A 10,985-nucleotide genomic window follows, 5' to 3' on the forward strand; every position below is an offset into this window, starting at 1 on the left:
AAAAAGAAACAATGGGAAGCTGCACATGATGGAACATGCCTATAATCCCAGAGACTCTGGAGGCTGAGGCAGAAAGATCACAAATTTGAGGCCAGCCTCAACAACTTAGCCAGAACCTGTCTCAAAATAAAAAAATAAAAAGGGGGAGTAGTTCAGTGATAAAGCACACCTGGGTCAATTCCCAGTACCCCCCCCCCAAAAAAAAAAAAAAAAAAACTAAAGCAAAAAAAAAAAAAAACTAGAAGAAATATATCTACATCTTAGAAACTAAATAGTTGGATACAAAAACATATTCTTAGAATCAAAATATCTACCATTTTCTTTCAAAATAATTTGCATACAAGCTAATCAGGCATTATGTTGCCTTTTGACTAGAATTTTTTTTACAGTTCATGTTTCTTAATTTTACTCTAGATTTTACCAATTTCCCAAGACAGAAGTAGAATGCATCAGTATTTTTTATGGTTGCTACCGATTTTTAATGAAGTACATTTTACTAAACAACAACCCAGAGAAAGAATATTAGAGAATTGAGAGACCCACCAATTAACATTTTGTCTAAAGTAAGCTATTAGGTTAAATCAGAGATGTTTCATTCCTAACTATACTTTAACATCACCTAAGTAGCTTTGTAAAAAATTGTATTTAAGATGTACATGATATTTTGGTATGCATATGCCTAGTGACATGATTACTGTAGTCAAGCAAATTAACACCCATCATCTTACATAGTAACCCGCTTTTTTTATGTGTGGAAAGAACACCTAAATCAGTAACTGAGTCATACCCAGACCAACTCTAAGTCAGAAACTCTGGGCATGTAATATTTCTTTTCTTTTCTCTTTCTTTCTTTCTTTCTTTCTTTCTTTCTTTCTTTCTTTCTTTCTTTCTTTCTTTCTTTCTTTCTTTTTTAGATATACATGACAGTAGGTTGTACATAATGTGGCAGTACACTGTTTGTGTATTCATATATAAATATAGGAAAGTTACGTCTAATTCATTCCACTGTTTTTCCTATTCCTATCTTTCCTTGCTTCCCTTTATTCCCCTTTGTCTAATCCAATGAACTTCTATTCTTTCCCACCAATTTATTGTGTGTTAGCATACACATATTGGAGAGAACATTTGACCTTTGGTTTGTTGGGATTGACTCATTTCACTTAGCACAATAGTCTCCAGTTCCATACATTTACTGGTAAATGCCATAATTTTGTTCTTTATTGCTGAGTAATATCCCATTGTGTACATATACCATATTTTCTTTATCTATTGATCTGTTGAAGACCACCTCAGTTGGTTCCATACCTCTGCTTTTGTGAATTGAGCTGCTATAAACATTGATATGGCTATGTCATTGTAGTATGCTGATTTTAAGTCTTTTGAGTTTATACCAGGGAGTGGGATAACTAGGTCAGATGGTGGTTCCATTCCAAGTTTTCTAAAGAATCGCCATACTGCTTTCCATAGTGATTGGACCAATTTGCAGTTCTGCCAGCAATGTATGAGCATACCTTTTCCCCCACATCCTCGCCAACATTTCTTGGTACTTTTATTCTTTACACTTGCTATTCTGACTGGCATGAGATGAAATCTCAGTGTAGTTTTAATTTGCATTTCTCTAATTGCTAGATGTTGAACATTTTTTTCATATATTTGTTGACCGATTGCATTTCTTCTTCAGTGAAGTGCCTGTTCAGTTCCTTTGCTCATTTATTGATTGGGTTATTAGGGTTTTTTTTTTTTTTTTTGGTGTTTTTTGAGTTCTTTCTGTATCCTGGAGATTAATGCTCTATCTAAGGTGTAGGTGGCAAAGATTTTCTCCCATTCTGTAGGCTCTCCATGTTCTTGATTGTTTATTGATTCTTGATTTTTAACTCCTTGAACTTTAGTCATCTTGTTGAGGAAGTAGGTTCTTCTGCTGACTTTGTGTATTTGTCTCTGTGTCTTTTATTTTGTACTATTAGTCTTCATCTCTGTTTTGGTGCCAATACAATGGACATGTAATATTTCTTAAGACTCTTCAGACGATGCTAATGTTCAGCTATGTGTAGACTACTGAATGAGATGGTCATTATACTTTACATAAGAAATGATATGGTATAATGGTTAAAGGCAAGCTCCAAAGTCACCAACTTGTGTTTAAATTTTAGCTGTACTACATATTATTAGTGTTCTATAAAATTTGCTATGGTAGAAAATAAATGTAATGTTAATGGGAATAGTAGCTGCATACATTGTCTGCTTTGCTTGTGTTTATGGGCACTGGCTTCAATGTTCGTATGTACCAATTCAAGTAATGCTCACATTTGCTCTTTCAGATAAATACTATGAATCTCATTTTGCAGATTGGGCAGTTGGAGTGTAACTGAACTTAAGCAATTTTGTTACCAGTGTCCCAAGACCTCAGCCCTGGCCACTCATCCCAAAGGGGAAAAAAATCAAACCAACAAAAATCAATTGTGAAATAGGAAAGGGAGTCTTTATTCTTAGTGTGGCCACATTAGAAAAACAGAAATAAGGGTTGTCTTCAGATGTCGGCAAGAGCTTTGAGGTTATATAGGGGGAAAAGAGCAAAGTCAAGAGGTAAGAAGATCTGTACAGCTGGCAATCTTGGTCAGGCCCGGATCTGGTTGGTCATTATCCTGAGGCTAGTTGTGCACTTCTAGCAGAGCGAAGGAAATTGCTGCTGCTTGGAGGGCAGTTTCATCAGTTCCATCATATGATGTTTATATATCAGACTTATGGTCCTAGAATTTAACAGAAACTGAAGAGAAGAATAACTCAGAAAAGAACAGGTTATAGAGAAATAAGATGGAGTTAGTCAGTCAGTAATTGGACTTTGCTTCAATTTATCTAAGTTCACTAGAGGAATTCAGATTTAGATCCAAAGCATTAGGCTCCATGGTCTGTGTTCTTAGAAATCAAATATGTGTCATAAAGGGAAAGATAAAGTTCTTAAAAACTCCACCAGTCAATCATATCTTCTGGTAATAATACACTCTTTGAGAATTGAACTCCAAAAATCTGATGTTAGAGAACATTTTAGAATTTTGCAGGTGAAAAGGACAGATAACAGAGAAAGGTATTAATTTTTTAAGTCCTACAATTGCATGCATGACACTGTTTCCTTGATGCAATTGTAAAAAGGGGAGAAGGTGAAGAACTTTGCAAGGTCATATGCATTGCAAAGTTTCCCCATTGCTTATTTGTTGTGCTTAACAACATGAATTCCTTTGAGTCCTGAAGCATTTGCTGAACTAACATTTCATTGGTTCCCTGAGTCAGATTTAGCTAGAAATCAGATATAGACAACCCAAGTGTTTGAAAGAAAATCTGTCAGTAAGGTTGGTAAGATTCAATGAAAAAATTCAAAATGTTCTGAGCTATTTAGTGAGCCATCTTAAAATGCCTTCATACCATTTAATCTTTGTGTTGAAAATAAACTTGCCCTTTCTAACAGAAGTCAGCATTTCATGTTGTTATATATCAGCCATGCTGAGAAATCAGAGGTTGCTAGAGTTTTAAAAAATATCAAAACAGCAACTGTATTATTTTGAAACTAAGTCAGAGGATTAACTTAATCTGTTGCTCAGAAACACGGTCAAAGAAAAGTTAGATTGTAATTCACATTTTAAAATCTTTTGCCCTTTTATATAGCAGCTTGAAAAAATACTGAACTTGTGGGGGAAGTAAGCTATTCATTCAACCTTCCAACAGTTATTAGAAAGTTAAGAACTTTAAGAAAATGTCTCCATATTTTCTGTTTGAAAAGTAAAAGCCCTTTGTTCTCTTGGATGCTTTGATTTTAATGATCTTTCCTTCGTTTTAGATATTGTTTAGATGACCGAAAATCTTTAGAAAGAGATGGGGGATTTTCTGAACTTCAGTCTCGTCTTATTCGTTATGAAACTCAAACTACCTGCACCAGAGAAAGCTTTCCAGTCCCTACAGTGTTGAGCCCTCTTCCATCTCCTGCAGTTCTGTCAGAGCCTGGGAGTGTTCCTGATGGAGAAGCTTTGCAAAGTGAACTACGAACTGAGATTCCTCGGGTGAAACGGAGATCTCAAGATCTGAATTGCCTTCATCCCCCCAAAAGGTGATATATTAAGTGCACAAAAATAATCTCGAGAGAAAGTACTTTAGACTATAGGGAACATTTCTTTTCATATTAGTCTTTCATAATATTTAAGTTGCTTTCTGCTTGGATTTTATATTAGTTCCTTCATGCCAGAAAGTTTGTTTTTATTTTGAGCAGTTTATGATTTTGCTTATAAGTTATAAAAAGAAATGACTTGGAAAGAAATACACTGTTTCTTGCTGTGTGTACTAATTTACAGTCCATTAGCACAACAGAGTGTAAAATTTTTAAGCCATGGAACACTAGAGATCTCACCTAATAGATTAAGCAGCTGAGCTGCTCTGTTGAAGAGGGTATTTGGACATGTAAGCTCCAGCCCCAAATAGTTCCTTCTTCCCTCTCCCCACTGAATCCTGCCTGTGTTGGCCCTTAAGCAAGGAGTCCACGAGGCACCATTTTAAAACTACTTATTACCTATGAAATACACTTTTGAAGACCACATAATTAGTATATTATATGAAACATTTTTTAGGAACTATATTTCCTAGTTAAATAAAATGTGCAAATACTTGATCAGAAATTAGAATTTTATGAAACACTAATTTCTGTTGCATTTTTATGTCTACAATTTTTTTTGAAATTTAGGTATTTGGTACCTAAAGGAAACCATAGTTCTTATTGTAGTTAGGTCTTCAAAAAAGTATGAAATATATGAAGACAAAAATTTCAAATTTCTTTTGAACAGGTAAAAGTGTTAGAATACTGTTTCTTTGATATGGAATAACTAAATTATTTTTATAACTACTTTATAAATTCATGATTTTTTTCTAATATCTGATAAAAGTAAACCCATTTAACATTTGGGCTACTATATTTTGTAACTTTCTTATTTCTGAACTATGTCTAATTAAAAGATTTGTGTTCCAGAAAAGAAAGTAACCTATGGCTTCTGGTTGCTTTCCCTACTAGCAAAAGTGAAGGCTACATGACTATCTTGAAAAAAGAAAAATTTCAGTCTTCCTGGAAGCAAGTGTAAACATTATAGAAATATTGAATCAAGAACCACTTTTGTAGCTTATTTGGATTTAACACATTTGTTTTGCACACAGTTTCAAAGATATAATATGATACAGGTTATGGTTTTTTTGTTAAAATTCTCTTAATATAAAAATATGTATGCTTAATAGATGAGTATTAAGTCTATAAAGATAATCACTTATCATGCTATAAGATGATTTATGAAGTCATAAATGAGGAAATTGGAGAGGGGGAAAGGGAAAGTATAATAATATTGCTTGTTGCTTTCCCACTTGCTGAAATTCATTGCCTTCAGTTTTATTCCCTCATTTGAAGAAGTAAAAGGATAGTGTTATAATACAAAATTGATTGCCTATTTAAGGCTGAATAGTAAGAAATACTGTTTGTTTTTCTTGATCTTAGGTTTGAATGGATAGAGTTGTAACATTTAAGACAAAAAAAATAGAGTTCAGTGTGATTCACTTAGTCTGTTCTTGGTTTTTTGGGGTTTTTTTTTTTTGTTTTTTTTTTTTTTCCACTCATTACAGACTTGTGAAGTCTGTAAGTTCAGATTCTCTTTCTCAAATGAGTGGCAGTAGTAACCATCACCATCATGTGGTGACATCCAGAAAGCCACAGGCAGAGCGGTCATCATCAATGACTGGTCCATTGGTTCCAGTCCCTGCCTACGAAACTCCAAAAGTCACTACAAAGGCCAGTTCTGTTCCAAAAAACGTGCATGCGTCGAAGACATCAAAGCATACTAAGGAATCAAGATCACAGAAACATACACGGGTAAAGACTTTTTCCCATCTTTCTTAGTTCTACATGAAAAGAACTCTCTTTATTTGAATATTTCAAAATGTATGTCTGAAAATTTTGTGAATGAAGTGGCATCATGTCTAGAATTTATTTTAAAAGAACTCAGTACAAGAAAAATGATGGGAAAGCAAATGAGAGCATAAATGAAACAAAATTCGCCACAAAGTGGTCATCCTTGAAGCTCGTTGATAGAGTATCAAGATAGGAATATGTTATAAAATACTTTCTCAACTCTCTGTGTTCAAAATTTTCCGTAATAATAAATAAGTACAAATCTATATATTGCTCTGGTGTATAACTGTTATTCTCAGGTTTCAATTCAGGGCTCTTGATTTGAAATCCTATTTTAAGATACTCTAATTGTTTCCTATTAAGATATTAATCCTGTCACGGATGTGACCATGTACATTTTATTGATATCTTTTCATTTCTTTTTTTGTTTTAATAACCTTATATATCTTTAGCATAGTCAGTTGATTTATGATTGGATACTAAAGTTAGGATGATTGAACCTTTTCTAAGAATATTGGTTGTATGTTATATTCTTTTAAGATACTGAAAGAAGTAGTAACTGAAACCCTGAAGAAACACCGGATCACAGAGGCTCATGAGTGCTTCACTGCATGCAGCCAGCGCCTCTTTGAAATCTCCAAGGTCTATCTAAAGGTACAATGTCTTCTCTACTAATAGCAAAGTTTAGTTTGTGTTCTATGTTCCTGTTTGATGTAAAAAAATGTTTAAATGAGTATTTTTTATATTGATAGCATCTAATTTGTTGGCAGATTTTTCTTTAAATGGAAATACCAAAATTGAAGCAAAATATTTTATATTTGATTGATTTTATTTTACCCTCATACATAGAAAGCTACATTTTAACTGGAGTTCTCCCTAACAAGTGTTTTCCCTAACAAGTCTTTTTCTTAAGTTGGAACTTCAAACATTACTTAGTAGTTAATCAATCAGTTTAATTAGTAATTTCATTGCAATATGTGGTGAAAAGGCTACTGGACTGAATGTCAGAAAAACTCATTTCTAATTTTGGATTCCATATCAACTGGTTGTAAAATATTAGGCAAGTTAGTCTAACAACTTTTCTAAACTTTGATGGTATTAGATTACCTCCAATCTTTTGAGTTTCAAACTTGAACGACAGTTATGTGTAGATTTCTAGTTCAAGTTGCACATTGACCCATTGTATTCAATGTCTGTGTTTTTTATAATTTCCCAAGCAAAACATTATTCCGACAAAAAAAAAAAAATGAGGTGAAGGGATAAGAAAAAAAAACACCTATTGAAATGTACATTGTTGAATAAGAAAAAGATCATGGAGGCAGATAGCAGAGTGAAAGAAGTTACCACCTAAATGACTACCCTGTGAAATGCTAGTGGGAACCATGCCAGATTAGTAGGCAAACTCTTTGAGGGACTCCAGAATTATAAAGCCAGGTACTATGAAAAGCAGAGGCAGAGTGCCAGGTGGGAACAAGAGGAATTAAATAAAGATCTACAAAGTAGACTGGGAAACTTTCAAAGTGCCCCACATGCCCTTCTCCCACAATGGTAATAATTCTCTACTGTGACCTCTGTGACAATGTAAGAAATGGTCTCCAGAAGAAATATTGGTGGCTGCAGTGAATAAGCCAACTGCCCACTTTGTCACCTATTTATGTAAAGCCATAAATGAGCAAGCTCTGCACAGATAGGTCTTTCATATTTTTAGTGTCTCTTTTAATTATGACTGGACATTCAAGGGTTAGCAGACTTTCCAGAAAGCTTCTAACAAATGATGCCAAAATACAAAGGGGTAAAGGGAACTCTGAAGGAACAGAAAGTGGGAGAAGTCTTCATAAAATTTTAGTTCTATTAGAAATCAGGTCATTGTATTCACAAGCTAAAACATCGATGCTGTTTCCAAAAAATGCACAGAACATGAAAGCTCCTTAAAATTTAAAAAATTGTAACAAAATCAATTTAATAGACAAAATGAACAGTTGAAATTAAAAAAAAAATACCAGAATGTAGAACCAAAAGCAAAAAATATTAAAAGAAAATTAGAGAATTACTCCAGAAAATCCAATGTGCTAATTAGTTGCAAAAATAGAAACTAAGGAGAGAAAATTGTCAAAAAGATAGCCAAGCACTGAAGGACTCACGCCTCCTGCTGGGAAGGGGACTCAGCATGGCTTCCCCAATAAATGAAAGCTCTCAAACAAGTCATGTTATGTGGAATCATGGAATTTCATACCTCTTAACATAAAGAGAACATTTACTAAATGGTTTACAGAAAAGTTTACTTATAGTGTACATAAAAAGAATCAGAATGGCATAGGATTTCTCCACAGTAACATTGTAGGCTAAAATATGGTATAAAAGTACTTTCAAATTCTGAGGGAAAATGATTTACCTACTAAAATTCAATTTAATAAAGATACTTCAAAACGTGGAATTCTAAAATAAAGAAATAAAAAAAATTATTTTACCCGCTTGAGAAATCTTCTAGAAGATGAGTTCAGCAGACAGGAAGCTGAATGAAGAAATAAAACAAAAACACCAAGTGGGGAAGACAGGTCCTAATAGGACCAGGCCTAGGGAGCAACTAGACCAAATTAGAGCAGGCTGTGGTAGAAAGGTCTACATTTAAAAAAATAAATTAAAATAAAAAAAGAACCAAGACATTACCAAGTACACTTCAGTGTTTTTAAAAAATTTTGCTGTTCATTGTGAGAGAGAGGGAAATATCCAGAATTATATACATGGAAAATTTAAAAGAGAGAAAATTAAGCAGGTAGTCTCACTACAGGAAAAGTAGGATGTTGAATGAAGAGATCTTAAACCATAATACATTAATTACCTCAGGACTGAACAGCATTTACCTAGATATAATGAGGCAGACACTGTCTTTTTGCCAATCAAAAATGGTGATATAGCTGTTATTGAGAAGGTGGTATGTAAGACCTGGATCCATGGCTGTTAATTGTCACTGTCTTAAATTACTTAATCACTGAGTTGTAGCATAAATATATTAAGTGGAAACATGAAGGTAAAGCAAGAGGAACAGCTAAAAGAGTTAAAAGTAGCTGCCTTTGTGAAGCATATCTTGGAGATTTGGTGAAGGATTGCTCTTTTTTTATTAAATACAGTTAGATTGTGTTTACTTTGTAATTTAATTTAAAGAAGTCGGACTTCAGTTCCTTTTCCTATGTCATTCCTCTTTGTTGAGGAATGAAATCATTAAAAAGAAGAGAGGAAGAAAAAGAATTTTAACTGAACAACAAATATAAACTGTGTGTTCATTTTTCAAGTAATGAAACATTATTAGATATTCATGGTAAAGGATGATGCTTAGATCAGGTCAGTACTATTGGGAATATGACAAACAAGTGACATGAATTTAGGCATATGTATATATATTTTGGCTAGGATATTTTTTATTTAGGATAGAGTTAAATCACAATATATTACTTTGATTTTTTTGTTAATATTTTCCTAATCAAATTTATACTTGTAGATTATTTAGGATAATCTTAAGCTCACTTAATGATGAGTTATTTTTTTGTAATTTAATGTACAAACTACAAAATGCTGTATTTTGTTAATGTTTAGGATCTTAAAACTTCAAGGGGTCTATTTCAAGAAATGAAGAAGACAGCAAGCAACAATGCTGTACAGGTAAATAAATTATTGCAAAGAAACTACATTTAATTAAGTTAGTATTTTATTTCAGGATTGTTGTGCTGCTATTTTATATGCAGTGAGAATTGGTGATGGTATTTTTAACTATGTCCCTTTGAAAACTCTTTAAGGTACTGAAAAATAGGCTTATTCATACAGAGTATTGAATAGTACTTAAAAGATTTTGTTGTTAGCAGAAAAGTTTCTAAAATGATATTAAGAAAAAAAATGATAAATAATCCAAACAGCTCGAAAAAAATAAACCAGGCCAGGCACAGCTAGAAAAAAATAAACCAGGTGGGCATGGAGGTGCATGCCTGTAATCCCAGCAGCTCTGGAGGCTGAGGCAGGAGGATCACAAGTTCAGAGCCAGCCTCAGCAAAATCGAGGAGCTAAGCAACTCAGTGAGACTCTGTCTCTAAATACAAAATAGAGCTGGAGATGTGGTTCATTGGTCGAAGGCCCCTGAGTTCAATCCCCGATACCAAACAAATAAATAAACAAACAAACCAGTTTGACTAGTTGTTTTCAAAGTTTGGCTTAATATTTTTTGAGTGACCCCTTTAAAACACATTTCAAGATAATGGCTTAAAAAATGGAATAGGACTTTTCATTTTTCTAATAACAATATTGTACTTAACATTGAAAGTTCAGCAAAAAGTATTCTTTAGATAGAAAATCATATGTTTTTAGGTAGAATATTAGGATTTGAAGTTTCTGTAATGTATTTTCTACCACTGTTATTTTTGATGGAAATATACCATAATCGTATTTTTTTTTACCCAGGTGATTGAATGGGTATTAGAAAAGACAAGCAAGAAATGATACAGAATCATTCTCGTTAGGACAATTCAAGTTGGATGGAGCATCATTCTTTTTTTCTGAAAATTTATAAACATTTTAAACCAAATTTTAAACTTTATTCAAAGAGCAGATGTTACATATTTAAAGAACTTCATAAGTATCCTCTTACAATTTGGATGATGCTGAGTTAATTATCTTTAATTATGCACTTATTTTATACAGTTTCATTGTATGTTAATTTTTTAAGTTATTTTTATATGTTTTAAAATTTTTACATTTGGTTATTTAATTATTACAATAAATAGGAATATTTCTTTACTTCTTGGGTTACGAGTCTTTATTGTTAGGTCCACTTGAATTCCTGAGTCTAAGTCAGACACTGCCATTTCTTTTCCCATGTGTCCTAACAGCATTGTTTTTATTGAACTGTTCCCAATTTAGAAATAGTGGTACCACTAATTCAGACAGGTCCTTGCCCTAGAGCTTCCACTTTGAGGCTATTATTGTTTACTTGGGATCAAAAATGAAAAGGGGGCAAATTGTGAAAATGTGAAATGAAAATGACTATGGATTCCCTGAAAGAAAACTTTAT

At 33.1% G+C, this 10,985-nt stretch overlaps 1 protein-coding gene across 1 annotated transcript in view; it reads left to right on the forward strand.

Moving 5' to 3' along the window:
• The window catches only part of MTBP (MDM2 binding protein), a 79,621-nt gene extending 68,961 nt beyond the window's left edge, over positions 1 to 10,660 (forward strand). Inside the window, exons 18-22 of the mRNA XM_081266811.1 lie at positions 3,830 to 4,096; positions 5,644 to 5,890; positions 6,470 to 6,583; positions 9,521 to 9,586; positions 10,376 to 10,660. Coding sequence (XP_081122937.1) covers positions 3,830 to 4,096; positions 5,644 to 5,890; positions 6,470 to 6,583; positions 9,521 to 9,586; positions 10,376 to 10,414 — 733 coding nt within the window. The 3' untranslated portion in view covers positions 10,415 to 10,660. The remainder of the gene's footprint in view (positions 1 to 3,829; positions 4,097 to 5,643; positions 5,891 to 6,469; positions 6,584 to 9,520; positions 9,587 to 10,375) is intronic.
• Positions 10,661 to 10,985: the final 325 nt, after the last annotated feature.

Source organism: Spermophilus citellus (assembly GCF_964194105.1).
Source record: "Spermophilus citellus genome assembly, chromosome: 14".
Classification (NCBI taxonomy): domain Eukaryota; kingdom Metazoa; phylum Chordata; class Mammalia; order Rodentia; family Sciuridae; genus Spermophilus; species Spermophilus citellus.